The sequence below is a fragment of the Micromesistius poutassou genome, assembly GCF_964030765.1.
Source record: "Micromesistius poutassou genome assembly, chromosome: 10".
Lineage (NCBI taxonomy): Eukaryota > Metazoa > Chordata > Actinopteri > Gadiformes > Gadidae > Micromesistius > Micromesistius poutassou.
The window spans coordinates 7500937-7522068 of record NC_140280.1 but is presented as its reverse complement, the minus strand read 5'-3'; the positions used below and the strand labels follow the sequence as shown (position 1 = coordinate 7522068).

Genomic DNA, 21132 nt, shown 5'->3' with positions numbered 1-21132 from the left:
TCCAGGCTCTCTTGCTCATGGGCTTTTTTATCGCACCATCCTGGGACACGCTAGGACTCGCACGAGGCCCCCGGTCAAACATGCACACTAACAAACAAACGTGACACAGATAGTGGAATGGAAGTGGACTGGTGGGTTCTAGAGTTACATTGATTTATTAAGTGTACAAAGAAATGGATTGTCTCAGTCTCAGTTTATTAATAGGGCTGAACTAATATTTGATTAGCAGTGGTAGTTGTAGTTATAGTAGTACTTGTATGATACAAGTTGTATCATGATAAGTATAAACTCCTGAAACGTGAAAATCAAAATCAAAAGCATGAAGAACTCCTCCTAAAGCAGCGGTTCCCACAGTGAAGTTGAGCTCTCACCACAGGCCTGAACAGCTGAGGTGAAACCTCCCGTTTTTTCATTTGGTAGGCGAGACTAGGAGGCCGTCTAGCAGGATTGGAGAGGGTGTGTTGTTTTGTGACATGCCCTTTTACTGTGAAAGAACGAGTCACAACCCAAGTGACTTGTAGCCAGTGTTATTAATGAAAAGTGTACTGGGCCATGAGTCTGCGGCCAATTGGAACCCAGATGCTTTAAGCAGCGAGTCCAACACCCTAACCACTAGCCTACCCTGCCCTGGAAGATTCTCAATAAAGTCCTTCGTTGAGCAAAACAAGAGTCTGGAAATACAGGCCTGAGATGAGCGGGAATGATCAGGTGACGCCGGTGACGGGTCTCCTGACATATGACAACGCCCCCAGGTTTTACCTAACAGGTGCTTGATGACACTGCGGACCGGAATCCTTCACCTGTGTACAGAGTCAGGCTGGGCTGGGGCCCAGAAGGGGCGGGGCCGCTGTGGAGTTAGACATTGGAGTGGAGGAGGAGGAGTTCATTGGAACTGCCCCTTCCTGGAACCCAGAGGGTGTCTTCAGGACGCATACACATGAAGTAGACGGGAGGGTTGACACTGGAGGGTGTTTGTGGGACGCGTCGTGTCAGGTCTAAGATCCAAACTGGTCGTAACTGCCTGGTGTTGTGGTGGTGTCCTCCTCTACACTTGTGGTCTGTCTGCAGCTGTTGAGCTCGGTTGTTTGTTTCAGTCTGGGTCGAGTGTTTTTGGATCCAAAAGATGTACGCTCCAACATGTCTATTGTCCGCCTTGGTGATCAGTATGTGGGTTGACAAAGGTAAGGTATTTTGTTTAAGTGTAAAGGAATTTTTGATTGTATCTGTAGTGCGTGGTGAAACTGAAACTGAAGACTACATAAATGTTGTCATTTGGTTGAAAAACTGGCTTGTTTAGGTGAGGTCATTAAGATCCCCTTTCTCTCTCTCCCTCTCTATGTTCCTCACATGTTCTCTCTACTTTGTGGCCCCTTTTCCTCCCCCCACCTCTCCCCCTCTCTCTCTTTATCTCCCCCCTTTCCCTCTCATCTCTCTTCCTCTGTCCTACCTCACCCTCTGTCATTCCTACCATGCCCTTTCACTCTTTCTCTCTGTATTCCTACCCCCACCCCCAACCTTCCCACCCGACCACCACTCCAACCATACCACCTTCACCTCCACCTCCCCATCACCCCTCCCAGCACCAGGCCAGGCATGCGACACCTTCACCGACCTCGACCTCCACCACGCCATCGTGGGCACGGAGGTGGAGGTCCGCCTGCTGCTATTCTCCCGGGCCAACCCCAAGTGCGGCCGCCGCCTACCCCACTCGGGGGCCCCCATGATGAACCTGTCGCTGCCCACCACCTTCATCATCCACGGCTTCCGGCCCACCGGGTCGCCCCCCGTGTGGCTGCTGCCCATGGCGGAGCTGGTGCTGGCACGTGAGGACCGCAATGTGGTGGTGGTGGACTGGAACTACGGCGCCACCAATATCGACTACTTCCGATCCGTGAGGAACACGCAAGCCACCGCCGCCAACCTCACCGCCTTCATCAGGACCATGCAGGTTGGGCTGTGGTCTGTTATGGGCTGCGTGATTTGGATGTAATGAGGCAGAACTTCAGTAGTGATCACTGGTTCCCAACCTCTGGGTCGGGTCCAAAATTGGGGTTGCTTGATACGCATATGAGGCCGCAGAGATACGTGATAATGCTTTTTGGATTCAAAACTAATTATGTAAAAGGTTTGATAAATATCTCATAAATCTCCTATAAGGTCTCATAAATATCCTGGGTATACAAACAGACTTCCTAATGATCCATAGCCACGGGAAAACTACTAATAATGCCTTAGTGTTGTGCGTTGGCACATTCATTCAGTGGGCTATTACGGAGCGATTTCGGAGCTTAAGAGTGTGTCAAGGGTAAAAAAGGATGGGAACTATTGACTTGGATGCAATTACATTGAGAACTTGAGTTGATACACAGTTGTTTGTGAGGATATAATGGGGCTAGGATAGTGAAGTGGCTAGGGTGTTCAACTCCCAGCTGAAAAGCTTCTGGGTTCATTCCCAAATGTCTACAACCTCCCTGTAAGCATCCTTGATGATGTCTATAGACCATAACGCCCCCTAATGACCTGAATCTGAATATATTTGTCTATATTTCCTTACATGGTCCTGTAGTTCACATATGAGTCCTCTCCCACTACTGTTGTGGTTAGGGGTTTTCTGTCTGGTTACAATAACTCATCCTAGAATCTCTTTGCCACTAGCAGACTGACCAGTTGACTATTTGGTCATTCTAGCAAGCAGCCTCTTTTATCCCAAGTGACTTACAGTGTAATTTTATTCTAGATGCATGTTAGGAGCAATTAGGGGTTAGGGTATCTTGCTCAAGTATGTTTAAAGTTAGATGGCAGACATTGGGAATCAAACCCAGAACATTGCAGCTGGGAGTTAAACACCCTAACCACTAGACTCCAACCCAAAAGGAACCCGACCACCACTCTCTCACTCTGATCCTGGAGGCTCACCAGTTCCGTTGGGCTCAGAGAGTTCTGCGTGTTTTGTGCGTTGTCAGGCCGTGACCCACTGCCCACTGGATCACGGCCCATTTGGGTCCCGAGTCTGACCCAATAAGAAACGCTGCGCCAGACCGTTCCTTCACTGCCCAGGATCCATCCCTGCCATTGACTGAATGAGCTCTCCTTCTGTCCAGGAACATGGTGCCTCACTCGGCTCCATTCACATGATAGGGATCAGTTTGGGAGCGCACATATCTGGCTTCGTAGGAGCTGAACTGAACGGGAGTATTGGAAGAATCACAGGTGAGCAGACTCTGACTTTGACTCTGACTCTGACTCTGACTCTGACTCTGTCTCTCTGTCTCTCTGTCTCTCTCTCTCTCTCTCTGTCTTTCTGTCTCTGTCTCTCTGTCTCTCTGACTTTCTGTCTCTCTGTCTCTCTGTCTCTCTGACTCTCTGTCTCTCTGTCTCTTTGACTCTCTGACTCTCTGTCTCTCTGTCTCTCTGACTTTCTGTCTCTCTGTCTCTCTGTCTCTCTGTCTCTTTGACTCTGACTCTCTGTCTCTGTCTCTCTGTCTCTTTGACTCTCTGACTCTCTGTCTCTCTGACTCTCTGACTCTCTGTCTCTCCATCTCTTTCTCCCTCTGTCGCCCGAGCTCATGCCAAGACCTATATTTGGACAACAGACGGGAAATTCCACCCATTAAACAACAGACCTCAACCACAAGTTCTTATGAATCAGAACGGTTTTCCAAACAATAATCTGAATCCCAGGCCACATTAGACAATGATACAACTAGAAACTGAAAACATTATATGCCACGAATCAGCAACCCAGTATCCAAGCAAGCAGAAATTAAACAGTGAATAAGCATTTCAAACCAGTGACTGAAGTCAAGTTGTTACAAAATTCTAAGTTGCTATTTTATAATTCTTTCTTTGCCTCACAGTTGTAATTGACCCACAGTAACCTAAGCTACAAATCGTATCTGAAAATTATTTGTTAACTTGAAAAAAGCTATATAAAAACCCCCACCAGCTAACTTGGTTTTACCTGTTTGGCTGCTTTGTGCGTGTGTATGTGTGCGTGGGCGAGGGGGTGGTGGCTGGGTCTGTGTGTGTGTGTGTGTGTGTGTGTGTGTGTGTGTGTGTGTGTGTGTGTGTGTGTGTGTGTGTGTGTGTGTGTGTGTGTGTGTGTGTGTGTGTGTGTCTGCAGGGTTGGATGCCGCTGGGCCCATGTTCGCTGGGAAGCCCCCAGAACACCGCCTGGACATCAGCGACGCCCAGTTTGTGGACGTCATCCACACGGATATAGACGGTATGCTGCTACCTCTGTGGCCTGCTTTGATCAATGGCCTTCTCTTTGATTAGCTCTGATGTGTGTAAAAATAACTGATTGTGTTTACAGCTCTCGGACTGCGAGAGCAGCTGGGTCACATCGATTTCTATCCCAACGGGGGCGCAGACCAACCAGGCTGTCCAAAAACAATCCTGAAAGGTGAGGTTTCTAGTGTTTCATATAGCGGACTGGGCTTTTGGTGCAAACTTTCCCCTAAAACCGCTCAAATATGCAATCGTACACATTTTTCATTGTGAGAAAATATTTTCCTGACTTTACACTTTGTCTTAAAAGCAATCTAATTGAAATCAATACTCACGCTGTGTCTAATTTGTGTGACACTCTAACTGTATTTTAATTTCCAGGGTCTGCCTATTTTAAGTGTGACCACCAGAGATCAACGTATCTCTTCATGGAGTCTCTGCGGCAAGCGTGTGAAATCAGGGCCTTCCCGTGCGCCACTTACGATGACTTCCTGGACGCCCAATGCACAGACTGCACTCAGTTTGGCGCACAAGGATGCCCCGTATTTGGTTAGCAGCAACACGCTTCCCACCACTAACATCTACACCACATTATCCATGTAGTTCACCCACTTCTGACCATCGGTCCCCTGCACATTAGTGCCATCTCTATTTTTATACTTCTTACATCATTCCTGGTCATTTTAACAACATTCTTGTTTTTTCCACACTCATTGTAGTGCAATCACCTATTAATAACCAGCATTCAATACTGGTTATTAATAGTTGCACTTCCTCATTGGGATACTAATAAAGATTCAGAAACACATTCCTTAATTCTCTTTTATTCTAGTTGACTCAAAAACATATGTATTGCACACTGTTTTCTAATATAATAATATATATATATAACAAGAAAGTGTAATTTTCATTATGCACTATATTGAGTTTTTCAATTCAATTCTTTAAATGTCTGTCCAACCTTGTCTCGGTCCGGTCCAGGGTATGACGTGGTAGCATGGAAGGACTCCTTGCTGAGACTGGGACAAACCAAATTTTTCTTCAACACAAACGGTGCGGAACCGTTCTGCAGTAAGTCATCAAAACGGCTGCATATGCAAAAATATTTTATTTCTACATATTTATACATTTTTCCCTTTCAGCCGTATTAATTTGTATATTTTATTATGTTTTACGCACATACACGCCATGCTTCACAAGAAAATGGAAAGAGCACAGACCTTGCAAGATAAACTGGTAGAACCAAGCTATACATCTAACAGCAACCCTTATTATGTAGCATTGAATTCAGGCATTTCATTACTGTTACTGCTGCTTGTGGTTAAATTTACAAGCTTATCCATCAATTATTTGAACCATAAAGAGGATGTTCTAACGTGTTCTCGTCCTCAGAAACAAACTATGGGTTTGACATCATGACGTGGAATCAGGAGGTGCAGTGGGGCTACATCACCATCAAACTCTACGGCAAAAACCAAACGGCTAAGGCCACCATTGACCAGTAAGTATTAAACATAATTGTTTTGCCCTGAACATTATGATTCTGCTAACCCTAACCCTAGAAATAACTTTTCTGGCCTGACCCTAAACATTACTTCATGCCCCAAGCCCTAACCTCAGACTTACTTACAGTTTTTCACAATTGCTTGAACACATTTCCTGATAGACTACCTCACTTTCTCAAAACCCTAAACACAAATCTCAAAACTCACACACAAAATGCTAAATCCTACACTTCTCTTGCAAAAGCACACTTTGCCCTCAAAACAGTGTTAACTCTTCACTAAATGGTATTTTCTTTTCAAATGACAAACACATACATCATATGAGTAGACATTTATAATCATCTGTGCGCTCTGTGTGAACACCAAGAGAGGGAATTCAGGAAGAGTGTGCAAGATGAGAATTGTGTGTAGTGTTGTGAAAAATGTGTGGTTTGGAATGGGCATCTGAGCCTAAAGCAGAAAATGTGGTTGGAGTTCAGCAGAATTGGTTTGGCAGTTGGTACATGAGTTTCAGGTTGTGCACATTATGTCTGATGTTCCAATTAATGTGCTTAAACAATTGTGAAAAACTGTAACATTACTGTCGGCCCCTAAAGTAAACAATACCTTTCTGCCCTTAGCCTTTATCCTATTTTCCTTAAATATTACCTTTCTGCTCCTAGCCCTTACCCTAGACTTCCTAAACATTAGCTTTCTGTAATAGCCCTAAGCCTAGCCTTCCTAAACATCACCTATCTTTACTTAACCTAACTATAGGCACCCCAAACCTAACCTTTCTGTACTAAACCTAACCCTAGCCTCCATAAACATTACATTTCTGTGCTAAACCTAAAGGCACCCTAAACATCACCTTTATATAGTAAACCTAACACTAGGCACCCTAACCCTGCACCGTAATTCCAAACATTACCTACTTGACCCCCAACTTTCTGTCGTAACCATAACCATAGTCTTTATTTTCATATTCAAACCCATAACTTAATAATATACACGGTAAAACACATTGTGACATAACTGATTTCTAACTATCAATTTGCCTGTTTTCTGAAATATTAAAACATAATATTTAATTATATATTTTTTCCGATTATTAGTAAGGCATTGAAGTTTGAGAAGTACACGGACACTCAGCTGCTGGCCCAGTTTGACGGAGTCGTGGAGACGGTGGAGAAGATGTCCGTCAGGTTCTCCTCTGCCATCGTCTTCGGGCCGAAGCATAAACTACGGGTTCTCCAACTTCGCCTCCGACGCCTCGAAGACTCCCCCAGGTAGAACGTCATACGTTTTCAGATCCCATCAAAAGGTTGACATGTTACAAATTGTTGATGGGTAAAAAGTTGGGTGCTTTTTCACCAAGCACCCAACTTTTCTGTTTTCAATATTACACGCATATCAAAATAATTGCCACATTTTGTACCGAAATCTCCCTTCTCTATGTTGTCTCAGAATATCAAGCCCTCTTTGTCGCTACGACCTCCTGATGAAGGAGAAGGAAGAGGTCACCTTCAGACCTATTCCCTGTGTGGATTCAAACTTCTGAGGCCTGGTTGGATTCCAGAAGTTCATGGGCACTTGAGAACACCCAAGGGGCCTCACGAACCAACGGGTCAGGGCTAAGCTGACCACATAGAAATAGGGTGCAATTCAGCCAACTGACTACCTACTTTGGCATTTAAAAGACAACACACCACACACATACACACACACACACACACACACACACACACACACACACACACACACACACACACACACTAATGACCTCAGTAGATACTTTAACCAATCAACCTTGATCAACCTTCATTGATTTAAATTCACTTATCTGAAGTATTTCTCTCTCACTGATATTTATTTGTGTTTATTTGTGCAGCAGCCATTTTTTTTACGCCATGAAAGATCCATTGTAATTTATTTTTTTAAGAGATACACAAGAATTTAGATCACGTCTTTTCCTCTTTGGATATGGAAAGTTGAAAGGATTTAAACTTCTGCATTAAAATATTGTATGTTAATTATTGCTGTGTTACTAGTATTTTTTTTTCTTAAAAAAAAGATTATTTTATACATTAGCATATTCCACCGTTCATATGCCGTTCATGTTTTAAAATAAGTTAGTTTATCAAATATATTGAACCTGACTGATGGATTGACTGATGAAGTGACGGAGCCGTTAAAGCGATGATATGTTAATCCATTTTCCCCTGCATATGTGGGTTCAATTCCCATCCTTTTTGGTATGTTGCCAAAGAGGATCAATTAAGTTTGTCATGTCTTATTAACAATATTGGCAAATTTTTCTAGCTAAAAGCGGCCAACATTTGTATTTTCATAAATTATACTTCTATATGGCTTTGATAATATTATTTATGTACATTTTTACAGATATTTATTAAACAAGAATACAATTTCCAACGTATGTTTCCAATCAGTTCAGGCCAATGTATCTTACCCAGTTACTTCAATGCAAAGTATTTCTGGTTCAGAGGAGACCTAACTGAGGTTATTTACGATCCAGTAATTTCAACATTTGTTTCTTCATCCGCTGTACCTCCATCTAAAACAAACAAAAACAAAACCAACATTTACATAAAGCATCAGTGAGTAAGAATGGAATTCAACATTCAATAGAGTAAACAATATATTTCAGCTTCAAAATAAAATGGATTTCATAACGTCGACTACATCTACAGTTAAAACAGTAACCGATACAACACAATATGACACATTTTACATATATTCTAAGACCTCAATTAAAAATGTAAAATAATATGTATAATGACAGATTATATGTATTATGATATAAACATGGTGACACACAACTCACTACTCTCATTTTGAAAGATTAGATTTTTCAGAGATTTAAAAAAGACGATTTAAAAGGCATTCACACAATTCAAACCCTTGTTACTTTCTTACCTGTAATGTCAAGCGAACCCTCTTCTCCTCATCTAGTTCATTCATCAACAGTTTGATCTCTTTGCTAAAACACAAAAGGAAACAAAAGATCACTAGGGTCAGAATATAGCCACAACGATTCTCCAAACACACTTATTGTATTCTGTAATACAGCCTACAAAAACAAAAAAATAACACTTATGTATATATGGCTGACAGATATACTAGTAGTGTGTAGTAGTATGATGTTGACAGTAAGTAAGTAAGTAAGTAAGTAAATAAGAGTGTTACTGCTTATTTGCATACTATTACTACAATGCTTTATTTCAATTCTAATTTTAAATGATAATGTTATTTCTGTCTCCTCTCATTTTACTGTGTCTGTTCCTATAATCCAGATTAATCTAGGGCTTTTCCTCTGCTGAACGCCATCTCGTCCCTATAATTCCCTCAACACTCATCAACTTCCTTATGACATCACCACATCAAAAAGCCAGCCAACATGGACAGTCTGCAAACCTTAGCAAAATCAAAACTACCCCACAAAAAGCAACATCATCGTAATCTTGCTGTGGTCAACTCAAAACAACAACAAAAACAATTCTATATTCTATTCTACAAATTGATCAATGATAATAAACTGGAGTTTCTCTGCCTCACTGAAACTTCGCATGAATCCTTGGACTACTTTTCCATAACCAAACAGCACTCCCTGGATCCACAAATGTGGAAAATCCACGGGCCAATGGACAGGCGGTGGAATTGATATATCCTTTGTGATGTAATCAAAACCGCTTTCATCTGCATCCCATCTCTGTACTCATTTGAATACCTGGCATTCAAACCTTCTTGTCCTATACCCCTTGTCACTGCTGTCATCTCCAGTCCGCCCAAACCCAACCCATCCTTTTCCGGCCTCTCCAATTTCCTCACCAAACTCTGCTTCTATCCTGCTTCCTTTCAACACACACATTGAATTCACTCACTGTAGAACAGCCATTGAATTCCTCAAACTACTCAACTGCATTCACTTTAGGTCACTTCCCCCACTCACACACCCGTCACATTCTTGTCTTGGACTGCACCACTGGACTCACTATCTCTGGAACCCTGCCACCTCCAACCTGGACATGGCCTGACTTCCCACCATCACTCCACTTATCAGCACAGTAACACACTCCTACCAGTCACCAGATACCAACTCCGTCCTGAGATCCCTCCACGTCTCCTCATCAACGAGCACATGGACTTTAAACTGCTCCTCAAGCCTACATAGATCTCCATAACCTTGTATGCTACCTCACTGATTGCTTCCTGGCACCCACCAAAGCCCTCCGATCTGCTGATGGAAACCTCCTAGCACCTCCCACCATGATCAAACACAGAACAGGGGCGACAGGGCCTCTCAATTACCGCTCCCTCCCTCTGGAATTCTCTCCCTCAACCCATCCGGGACGCAGTCTCCTACTTCAAGTCTTCCCTCAAAACCTTCCCTCAAAAATCTTCTCCAACTTGCTTTTGATGCATGGTCTTATGTGATTTTGTTCTTGCTGTAACCTGTTTTTGAGTACTTTGAGAAGCACTATACAAAATAAACATGTTAATTGCTGTTATTAATAGAAGCTGCTACATAAGTAAGGGGTATCGTAAAGTTATTATTAATAACATTATTATTAGTATTACTTATGCTGGCTCTTCATGTGATCCAGGTCCCCCCGGAGGCTCTGTAGCTCACTGTGCAGCTGAACAAGAGACCTGGTGCTGGGACCCTGGGCTGGACCCTGGGCTGAAGCCTGGGCTGGAGCCTGGGCTGGACCCTGGGCTGGACCGTGGGCTGGACCCTGGGCTGGACCCTGGGCTGGATGCTGGGCTGGACCATGGGCTGGATGCTGGGCTGGAGCCTGGGCTTGGGGGCCCTGGGCTGAATCCTGGGCTGGAACCTGGGCTGGACTATGGGCTGGGGGACTCTGGACTGGACCCTGGGCTGGACCCTCGGCTGGTGGATCCTGGGCTGGTGGACCCTGGGCTGAATCCTGGGCTGGTGGACCCTGGGCTGGACCCTCGGCTGGTGGATCCTGGGCTGGACCCTCGGCTGGTGGATCCTGGGCTGGGGGACCCTGGGCTGGTGGACCCTGGGCTGGTGGACCCTGGGCTGGACCCTCGACTGGTGGATCCTGGGCTGGTGGATCCTGGGCTGAATCCTGAGCTGGACCCTGGGCTGAATCCTGAGCTGGACCCTGGGCTGGACCCTGGACTGGTGGACCCTGGGATGGTGGACCCTGGGCTGGGGGAACCTGGGCTGGTGGACCCTGGCATGGGGGTCGGCTGCCGGGCCCAGGGCCTGCCAGGGCTGGTAGTGGTGGTGGGTGCAGGACAGCACAGAAGACTTTGGCGGACAGGGCTGAGAGATGGGGGCGGGCTCCCGGGCCGCCGGGACCCCCACAGCAGGGCAAGGGGAAAGGGACGTTGGTGGGTGCCTTGGAGGAGGTGGGTTTAGCTGGCTGTGGAGAACTTATTGTTAATCTACAAAGGTCTACGCTAAACATTTCTACAGATATTCTTCTGACAGGAAGACAATATCCCATCCCATCCCATCACATTGTCTAGCTGATCAACTGTAATTTAAACTCTAGGTGTATTTTGTATGAATGTCAGTCAGTCATACTGGGTAAAAGTTGCCAACATATGTATTTGCCTAAATCATTGTTGATGGCCTGGTTACAGAAATGCATTAAGCAAGGGTATGATCTCCAAAGGACAGTTATTGTGTGTGTGTGTGTGTGTGTGTGTGTGTGTGTGTGTGTGTGTGTGTGTGTGTGTGTGTGTGTGTGTGTGTGTGTGTGTGTGTGTGTGTGTGTGTGTGTGTGCTTACAGATGAGGTGGAATTCTGAGTGGTTTCTCTTAGCGTGAAAGAGAGAGACTCCCGCCCTTCTCTCTGTCTAGTGGTCTGTCTGTCCACCTCCATCATGGGGTCCACCTGTACAGACACTTGGCTCATACCGTGTGTGTGTGTGTGTGTGTGTCCGTGCACACACATGTGTGTGCATTATTACATCATGTTTATTTTGTATTTAAATAACCCTTTAAATATAAAATGGCCTTGAATTATTATTATTGAGTTAAGTGTGTTTGTGTTTGTGTCACACACACATGCTTGCATGCAGGAGTAGCAATATTTTCAGCACTTTAAATTTCAAGGGCTGTTTATTTTTATTTTTTACAATTTGTAAGAACGAAAGGTCATGAGGAAATTCACATTTTACTTTACTACTTTAAGGCCACTGGAGTTGAATGTTTAATGAACCAATTTGTTTGTTATATTTGTCGGTCTGCGCACACTATGTAATATTATCGGCATATTATGCCTGAACTGAAAACGGTTAAAAATACCACAAGGACGAACGGGACATGATATGTTGACACGCTTCAGTCCAGATTGTAAACACTGGTCGCTGAAGTAAACCCACTCTGATGTTATAGGCCTACGTGCTAACGTCATACAATGCTCCATATCATTGCTTAATCTGTGGCGATTGACCAGCCAAATCAAATCAATGAAGTTGAAATGAGACATGAGTCTTGTTGATTTCTATAAGAAACGCTTCTGTCAAGTGTTAACGGCGTGGATACTCGTCGGTAGGACTCGATACTCTCCTGGTTAATCTTTTATTGAGCATGTTAAACACGTCAGTGTTAAATGATACTGCAGCTGTACCCGTCAACAAGGAGCAGGGCTACAGCTGTCCCGGGACACGACCCTTTCACGGTGACAGCCTCTATAAAACCATATCTCCAGATGATTTAAATTAGGCAGCAGGAAGGCAACAATCATAATAATTTCAGTCATTTAAGTCAAATATTAAATTCCCATATAGTAGATACAATTAGAAAAGCGCTTATATTATCAGGACAGTTGACGGTTGCATTGTGAATGTCCAGACTTAATTTACAAAGAGACATACTCGGTTAGACAATATATTAAATGATATATTATATACACTTAAAAGACCATTCCCTTCCATGTTAGTGCACTTTATATTACGGTTAGTGGGCTCACCGTGTTGGACCTCTGTTACCCGTCAATTGAACGTCCATAGTAGTAACGGGACACCATTGTAACCTACTGGTGGGCTGCGGGCTGTTATGTTGACTTCAGAGGGCCACAAATAGCCCAAGACAGTGTAGCGACAGTCGCCCACTATGGTGGCACTGTGTGTGAAACACAACAGAACTTGCATTGTGGTGTGCGTTATATTTTTATATATTTGTTTTAAAGAATCTAAAAAGTTCGGTCGGTCCTCAATATTCATTTTAATTAGGCTACTGTTCAGAACATAAAATGTTTTCCAACTTTGACAAGAACGACACACAGAAGAATGAGAATCCAAGTCCAGTCCACTTTATTTGACGTTTCAAATGAAAAGCTTCATATGATTGTTTAAGCATTAGGCTTAGAAAACCTACTACAACTACTCCCAAATATAAATGCTCACTTAAAAAAAAAAAAGCGACACACAGACTTGGATTATATTAAATATTATAATCTTTGACTCAAGCCCAAAAACGGTTGTCCCGTTGCGGGGAAATACGATTGAATCACATGAACAAAATTGTCAACATCATCCCAAGAAGATCCATCAACCAAAAAAAGATGAAAAGAGCCAATACCGCATACAAAAAAAATGTATTAAATTACATAAATGTCGTGTAGCAGTTCTCAGACAACAGCAGCCCTATTCCAGTAATATACAGCTAGGCTAGGTTAATGAGCAGTGTGCAATATAAAAAGAGCAGCGCCACGCCGTGTGAGACGGGCAGAGCCGTCGACATCAAGTGTGCAGAACCAGGCTTCGTACTGGAAAGGGAAAAAGAGAAAAATAAGTAAACAAGTAATGCTGTTCCTTGACCGACCCTTAAAGTATAGTATAATAAGTCCAAAGTGCCTTTACATTATTAAAAAATAAAAAATATATAAAGACTATCTGTAAATGTGAGGATTACCGACAAGTCTCATTCATACACTTTGTTCATTCATTGAGGTTGTTTACGTACCAGTGGTGGTGGTGGTGGGGGTGGAGGGGGGTCACCAGCGCTGCTGGCTTGGCCCCCGCTGCCTCATGACCTGCATGTTGCGGTACTTGGAGCGTATGCTCTGGCTCTTCCTGAAGGCCGGCTTGTGCTGGGGGAACGGCCGCGGCACAAAGCTCTCCTGAGGGAACAGAATCAGGATTAAATGAAGTAGTCTCCAAGCCTCCAAACTGCACATGTTTTACATCATCATTTCAAGGATAACAAAAGGTAAGGCATGCGGTGGGCATTGGGGATCGAACCCGTGACCTTTCGGCTAGGAGTCACACACCCTAGGCACTACACTTTCCAATCCCTAAATAAACATTAGTATATGAGTTAATGAATGAGAGTATTAATTAATGAGAGTATTCTTCTTACAGAATGACTGCATACCATGAGAGGCTTCCTGACATTGAACGGCTGATCGGAAGGGCCCATCCTTCTTGGCCCATTGGCAAAGGGAGGCCTCTGCTGGAATAGACATGAGCAGATGTTATGAGCATGTATATACACGTGATGCATTCTGGATAGGACTCTCTGGTTATCTGGAAGGTATAAAGCTAAATACATTATTTCTGGCCCGTCCGGTTTAGTGTGCTTGGTTCACATTTTAGATTTTCTGGACAGTTTCTAAGCTGTTATGCAACAGTTGTCTGAAACTGCACATTTTCGTTACAGTAGAAAAGGTTCTAGTGCCCTGTATATTTAGGGCACATGGTGGTAATCCAGCACATATGCAACAAAATGCCCGCGTGAAAGTGAGCTAAGTTAATACATGAGCAGGTTAAATTCTGACCTGGCTTGGTACTTGTCCTGGTTTCCTGAACGACCGGTCATATCGATGGCTCTCCAGTGCAGCATCCAAAGGCCTGCACCAAATACAACAGGTAAACAACGTTTCAGGGTGGTTGAGATTCAACAGCATCAGTGCGTTTATACCACTATGGATGACTCTGGTGAGGGCCTATGCCTGATGAACATACCTAATCGGCCTCTTGTCTTCGTAGGTTCGCTCCACGAGCGAAGGCCTGGAGCCGTGAAACTTGGAGAAGCGCTTGACAGAAGGGACCTCTGTGTCACAGGTGAGATCTGGGAGAAGGAGAGAGAACAGGATTACAATTATAGATGGTTACATATGAGCATTGAGATACCGAGATCCAACCACGTTGGGACTAAATCAAGCAATAAATACCAGTATGACAACATGGAATAAAATCAGGGAATGGATATTTGTATCCACAAGGAATGGGGCTGTAGGTCTTTGGCCTGTGGCCATGGTCTGGTGGAGGACCTTACCATGGGAAGAATGGGGACTTTCGTCCCTTGTGGGAGAGCAGTCTTTGGTGCTGGACCCGGCCTGCCAGAGAGAGACCACCACCAGGTCCGACGGCAGAGGCTTGTCCGGGGGAGAACAGCTGAGGTAGAGTGGTCGACACGTCAAGACATATACATATATAACCTATAGAGTTTATATAGAAATATTAACTTGGTTTAAATCAATGAAAGGGTAATAAACATTGGTCCAAAAACATCATTTTGGAATTTAAGTTTTTTTTAACCCTCAGAATACATTCTTGCCATTCATCATAGCGAAACACGTGGGTACTTACAAACAACCACGGCCTCTCCATGCGTCGTTATTCCTACAGTAACCTCACTCAACCTGAGATCTCCTCCCTTCCACTCGGCCGTTGTAACACAGTAGGCTCGCCTTATGACTGTAGGGCTTTAATTGATCTCTATCAGTGTTGGACATCCTCTAGTCTTCTGTCACGCCATGTGGGTATAACACGAGCAGCGGTGGAGAGAATCCGAGATAGGTACAGGTTGGTCCAGTCGCGGTCACTACGGTGATTCTTTGTCCGGTGGTTCAGCGTGGAGGACACTTATCGATTCCCATTGGGCTTTTTAAGTCGGCAGGGCTGGGAGCTGGTCAGTGCTGGAGAGATCTCAAATCAGAGTTGGCTAGGCGCTTCAGGTGTCTGGTCCAAACGTGTGGTGGTTTTCACATACGCAGGCGTTGATTTAGAGATCTAGTGAGACTGCAATGCTGCCATTACGACTTTGACTCACTTCCAAATAAAACAGGGTGGAACAATTGTGGGAGGGTGTGTACCGGTTATCCTGTGACAGCTTGAGCGGCCCCATAGCGATATTAATCTTATTTGTTGTTGAACCGTTTAGCACAGTGGGCTGGTGATGCCATCACAATAACACATCGGACGGGGATAAGCTGGACACGGTTGCAGGCCATCTTTAAGGGCCTACTTTGGGATTTTGATGATTATTTTGTAGTAAAAATCGAGTTGTTGGGTCAGGGTTTAGAATGACGTGCTTTGATTTAAGATTACAATTTAGCATGCATGCCATCATCTTCTTCCCCTCTTGAGATATTAAATGAGTTGAGATGTTAACCACATCCAAGGACTCCTGTCCAATGGGTTGGGACTTCTTGTGATAATGTGGAAAACAGGGTATACGCTCAAGGATTCGGGATTACATTAGAATAAGAGGTTGCTTATCCATCGTGAGAATTTGACTTTTCTTTTAGCTTTGACTTGACAGAATATTTGGCTTCGACTTGACAGAATGCCCAACTGCAGCACTGGTCGGCCTATTGAAAGGTCCATCAGACTTATGGTGTTATTAAGTTATCGGCGATTGTGGCACGACTTCATGGTCCGAGTTAGTGTTTCGCTCATCATAGCCTTCTAAGCAATTAGCATCCAAGGTTCAACCGTGTACACATATTCATCCATCTAGTCTTTGCCTTGTATGGCTTTACTCTGTTGAGGGTCTTTGGTGGTGTTCTCCAGGATCAATCATATGTATGATTATGCATATCGGATATGGTCTCTTCAATAGAACTTGCAATCCTCCAATTGGTCGTGCATTTGGACTGCATCTCAAGTCAACAATATGGGCAGAAGGGGGGGGGGGGTGCATACATGTAATGCCATCTCTAGTATGAATTTGTGGGAAATTATTTTCTTTGGATCGTTTTTTTTTGGGGGGGGGGGGGGGGTATTTTAGTATCTGAAGTCCAGGCTTTTTTGCATGCACTTTGTTGTTTTTGGCACCGTTTCTTATGAAGGCCAATTTTGTTTTAGGAATGAACAATCAATGACGTATGCATTTTTCTTGCATCCTTCAGGAGATATATTTTGCAGCTGGGAATTTTCGGTTGGATGGAATCTTTTCTAAATTAGGAAATTGTGTAGATCTTTGAAGAGTAGTTAAAGGAGATGGGTTAGTAGTTGAAGGCAGAGGGCAATGACGCAGACATTTAATGAGGTAACTTTGGTTGAAACCTGTTATCCTACGATCCATGCCTTTCGGCTGCGTTGTGGAGATATTCTTCAGTGCTACTTTCCTCTTCATTCCCATTAGGTCATGTGATCATACGGTAATGGTAAGGTAACATTAGCCTTCATTTCCATTTAACTCTCCTCTTCATAACAGCTCCGATGTCTTCCACCCTTCATCTCAGACACACCTTTGCCAGTCGCTGCGGGACTAATCAGTTGCCAGAGCTTCAACATACGCAGAGAATACGGTGCGGATGCACTTGATCTTAACATAGTAACTTTTCTTCAGCACATTTGGGTGTGTATACGGCAGTGAAACACCTCTCGAACCTTTGACCCTTGCAGAAGGCCCTTCGCCCCACGCATCGGAAGCTGGTTTCAAGCAGCAGCTTCATTCTTGCACATCATTTAAAAGATCATGATATTCTCCTTTTTTTTTTCCATTCAACTTTTGACATGGTAACGTTTCTTCACAGCCCAACCCTTATCAAGCCCCTGCACGGTGCAATAGGAGTATACCATACCTGCGTGTGCTCACAGACCGTCGGGACTCCACCTGTTCGCTCTCCGTGTCAGACCCTTTGGGGGACTTGCTTGCCCGGCTTTCCTCTTTGCTCGGGGACTCCTGCGGCGGCTTGATCCTCCTGAGCTCCAGGTTCCGCAGGGGCGCCGCGTCGGCCTGGAAGCGCTCCTTGCGGCTGGCGAGGATGGAGCTGGAGCTCTTCACCTCGGGTTCCGCGGCCTGGGCCTTGACAGGTGGAGGTGGGGCGGGGGCCACCCTCCTTGTGACGGGGGGATTCATTCTCATCGGTCGGCCGGGAGGAAATGTGCGTCTCCGGTCGCCGCCGGGCACCAGCGGCCTGCAGCCGAAACCAACGGGCGGGGCCAAGAGGCTGGTCCGCCCTCTTCGGGCCAGCTTGAAGTGGCCGTGCTCTGGCGGGGCCCCTACGAAGGGCTCGTTAAGATCTGGCAACCTCCTTTTGCGAGGTGGCACCATGCCTGGCCTCTCCCGAGGGCTGCTGTGGAAGGACGAGGCGGCTGAAGGCGGAGGCGTTCCTTTCCATGCAGGAGATCTGTATGGGGGCGGGTGGGAGTGGCTTTGCTGAGCCCTATCCATGAGGGGTCTGTTCCCTTCTCTCTCCACCTCCCCGCGTGGTCTCCGGGGGTCCTGCTCACCAGACCACCTGCACAGCCATCAAACAATACAGAAAACATTACAACGGCAGATCCATGGCCAGGTGTAGCGGGAGACACTTAACCTTTAGCTCAACTCGCTGCCCTCCCACCATAATGCCAGGATTGTATGAAACTCATTAGGAGGGATACTTTTTTCATTCAGTAATTACAGCAATTACAGTGGCTCTTCTCAGAAGCAGGTGAAAACCCCCCGTGATCCCGTTTCCAGGCTTACCCTTTAACTACCCGGGACTTGGGCAGAGCAGAATACATTTTTATCGGGCCTCCCCTTTAAACCTTCACCCAGCCCACATGGGGGCTGTTCTTTTGTACCTCTCTGGATAGGAGTTTCGCCTTTGAAACTCCCTGGGTTTCCTCTGAGGGCTAGGGGGCCCGTACTCTCCATTGTGCTGATGGGAGAATTCTCCGTCTCCACCCCAGCGCTTAGAACCGTGAGCTGGGTGATCGCTCTGCCTCTCCCTGGGACTGTAATGTCCCCTGTGATCGAGGTTGCGTTGCTCTCCGTGGGGGCCACCTGGGTGCCTGTTGGGGCCCCTGAAGGAGCCTCGGTAAGGGCCAGAGGACCCCGGCCTCCGGTGGGCCGGGGACTTGTTGAAGTGCCAGGGCGAGGGGGACCTGTGACCTCCGTCTGAGTGTCCCTCGTGGTACGAGGGGCCCCTGTGGCCAGGGGAGGCGTGAGGGGGGCTGTGTAGGGCAGGGCGATGCGGGGAATCGAGGGGCGGGTTGGGCCTTGACGGGGACGGCCTCCTGTGGCCGTGGTGGGGGTCAATTTGGTGGGAGTAGGATGATTGGAAGGAGTCCTGGTGCGGAGGTCTCCAGCCGCCATGGGCCGGCTCCCTACGCTCTGCCATTAGTGGGGTGCGTTTGGTGAAGGGGGGCCTTCCTCTGCCTCCTCTGGATCCCCTCCAGCTGCGAGGGGCCTTTCCAGTGTAGTCCAGACCGTCTCTCCGGCTGAAATGGTCGTCCCGGGGTTCAAAAGGAGGGTCATCGTCGTAGGATCTAGTGAAAATAAATAAATAACCCATTATTCCAGGATTTCCAGGGTTGACACACACACACAGCCTGGGTGGGATAATTAAATATGAGGGTATTTCAAAATCCCGAAGATATGTTTAAATAAGCACACGATTTAGAGATTCTGATACAATATTCATTATATTATTTGAGAAAATAAATACCTGGACTTGAAGCGTGGTGGTCCAAACTGAGGTCGGACCATCTTCGGTTGTGAAAAACGTAATCTATGGAGGAAATTACATGTTAATTTCTGCATACTTCCAAATCCCTAGTGGGTTCGATCGTAGGTTAAAATGATTGTCCAAGGAGAGATTGGACCCCATGATAGAAACAACATTGCACAAATAATTTCATAATATCTACTGCATCACAAACCAGCATAAAAACATCGAATGACAGCAGTGCAACAATTTATATTCGAATCATTGGCTGTCGAAATGAAAACTACAATACAGTCCACACGCATTCATGCAGTTTGTGTACCCGAGGACAAAACCAAAATAGCTACAGTGATAGTTCACCAAAAAGATAGCTGAACACGACCCTTTACACGCAACAACTAAACTTAATCACAACATTTAACCTTCGGCAACATAATATTACATCAGATGAGCTGGTACGACAACATACAATCAAACGAACGTTGTAATTTTAATGAGCCCCAAGTTTGACATAACAAATGTCCGTACATTCAGGGTCTCGTGTGCGGCTCTGGTATAGGTTACCAATAACCAGGATCTACGCAGGGCTCGGTCAGACACACAAGTCCTCCATTGACTCGTTACGGGCCTCGCCCTGCGTGGCCCAAAGCCAACGCGTTCCGTGTTGTTGTACCAAGGTGGTGGATCATTAACCACAAACAGGGATTGGGTGTAACCGAGACTAGGTTACAGCAAGTCATTAATTCAGCCGTTTTCTATTTTTAGCATTACAGAGGGAGAAAACCTTAAGTCACTCAATAGGACTTTACTCTATATCGATTCCCCATTAACGTTAATGCTATTACTTCATTAAGTTGTTATGTTGAGTTTTAAATCTTTAACATTACGTTCAATGTACTCTAACATAGATGAACAATTATACAGGCATTCCGTTTTGCAAATGCGACGGTCCAACTAGTAAACTTGGCGTTAGCGTGTTGCTAATGCTACCAGGTCGATTACATTCGTTTTGCACACGTCTAACCACTCATTCGATTTATAATCTTACATAGAGATGAACAAGCATAGACACGACACATTTGAAGTACGAAATTAACATTACGTACCCCTTAGTAGCGTCTTTTACGTGGAGGCTTCCAGCGATACTTCGGATCAGTAGCTGACTCGCCTTCGTCCTGACTTACTTCATTCCGCTATTTCAGGAACGTTTGCGAGGTGAGGCACCGCCTATCGGTCTGGAGAAGTCTCGCAGCACTCTGAACCACTTTCAATACTTTTAAAAGTTTAAAATTATACTCTCTCTGATACTTTGACACCATGACACCATAAAGTATTGTTGTTTTGAAGAGGCCTCTAAAAGTTAGAACGTGACACCAGGGCTTCTCAAACAGCTGCAGGCGCTTCTACAGAACAACAGCTTCTATTTAAACCCAGCTGTTGGTGTCCCTTACTGCAGGGTTGACTTCACTTTTTAAGACCAATCCACACCAACAGTTGATAATCTTCCTCTTTGACTAAGTTGATTACCCTCGGAGGGTACCTACTACCTACTACCTACTATTTAAACTTGGTGTTTTATTATGAATCAGTTTCTGTCTAGTGGTAGGCCTAACATGATTCAAATGCAAATCAATCGTCAAGTAGCCTAATCTGAGCAAAGTTAATCAATTGGATGTACTAAAGCCTACCTCCTAAACAAGTTTCATGTATTTTTGCATTTTGTATGTCAAAGGAAGTCGGAGAGCAGCT

At 45.1% G+C, this 21132-nt stretch overlaps 3 protein-coding genes across 6 annotated transcripts; 1 reads left to right on the top strand and 2 right to left on the bottom strand.

Moving 5' to 3' along the window:
• The first annotated feature begins 979 nt into the window (after positions 1-979).
• LOC311354033 (lipase member H-like) lies at positions 980-7714 on the top strand. The gene is made up of 10 exons (XM_084473825.1): positions 980-1181; positions 1581-1948; positions 3102-3210; positions 4124-4225; positions 4316-4405; positions 4612-4779; positions 5212-5301; positions 5623-5731; positions 6830-7003; positions 7182-7714. Exons 1-10 carry the CDS (start codon positions 1124-1126, stop codon positions 7273-7275), a joined length of 1362 nt encoding a protein of 453 aa, XP_084329951.1. The 5' UTR covers positions 980-1123; the 3' UTR covers positions 7276-7714.
• A 379-nt stretch (positions 7715-8093) lies between these two features.
• On the bottom strand, positions 8094-12768 carry LOC311354119 (uncharacterized protein). The gene is made up of 5 exons (XM_084473915.1): positions 12688-12768; positions 11503-11607; positions 10314-11131; positions 8652-8715; positions 8094-8289 (listed from the first exon to the last, which is right to left on the bottom strand). The coding sequence occupies exons 2-5, from the start codon at positions 11596-11598 to the stop codon at positions 8236-8238; spliced, it is 1032 nt and encodes a 343-aa protein (XP_084330041.1). The 5' UTR covers positions 11599-11607; positions 12688-12768; the 3' UTR covers positions 8094-8235.
• A 239-nt stretch (positions 12769-13007) lies between these two features.
• Positions 13008-20574, bottom strand: LOC311354800 (uncharacterized protein). 4 transcript variants are annotated; one of them, XM_084474653.1, is made up of 10 exons: positions 20490-20574; positions 19384-19446; positions 18518-19204; positions 17533-18192; positions 14997-15115; positions 14684-14789; positions 14497-14569; positions 14079-14171; positions 13683-13839; positions 13008-13485 (listed from the first exon to the last, which is right to left on the bottom strand). In XM_084474653.1, exons 2-9 carry the CDS (start codon positions 19422-19424, stop codon positions 13714-13716), a joined length of 1905 nt encoding a protein of 634 aa, XP_084330779.1. In that variant the 5' UTR covers positions 19425-19446; positions 20490-20574; the 3' UTR covers positions 13008-13485; positions 13683-13713. The 4 variants fall into 4 exon arrangements, with proteins under 4 accessions (XP_084330779.1, XP_084330781.1, XP_084330780.1 ...); XM_084474655.1 differs by having other exon boundaries at positions 14094-14171; XM_084474654.1 differs by having other exon boundaries at positions 14079-14168.
• Between the last annotated feature and the right edge of the window lie 558 nt (positions 20575-21132).

Bases quoted from the DNA above. Each gene is read 5' to 3' on its own strand.
- LOC311354033 (XM_084473825.1), top strand. From the start codon at position 1,124: ATGTACGCTCCAACATGTCTATTGTCCGCCTTGGTGATCAGTATGTGG. The intron at 1,949-3,101 runs GTTGGGCTGTGG...CCTTCTGTCCAG, and splicing joins CCTTCATCAGGACCATGCAG to GAACATGGTGCCTCACTCGG. The intron at 7,004-7,181 runs GTAGAACGTCAT...ATGTTGTCTCAG, and splicing joins CGCCTCGAAGACTCCCCCAG to AATATCAAGCCCTCTTTGTC.
- LOC311354119 (XM_084473915.1), bottom strand. From the start codon at position 11,598: ATGATGGAGGTGGACAGACAGACCACTAGACAGAGAGAAGGGCGGGAG. The intron at 11,132-11,502 runs GTAAGCACACAC...AGTTCTCCACAG, and splicing joins CTCAGAATTCCACCTCATCT to CCAGCTAAACCCACCTCCTC. The intron at 8,290-8,651 runs GTAAGAAAGTAA...TGTTTGTTTTAG, and splicing joins GGGTTCGCTTGACATTACAG to ATGGAGGTACAGCGGATGAA.
- LOC311354800 (XM_084474653.1), bottom strand. From the start codon at position 19,424: ATGGTCCGACCTCAGTTTGGACCACCACGCTTCAAGTCCAG. The intron at 14,570-14,683 runs GTATGTTCATCA...TATTTGGTGCAG, and splicing joins GAAGACAAGAGGCCGATTAG to GCCTTTGGATGCTGCACTGG. The intron at 14,172-14,496 runs GTCAGAATTTAA...TGTCTATTCCAG, and splicing joins CAGGACAAGTACCAAGCCAG to CAGAGGCCTCCCTTTGCCAA.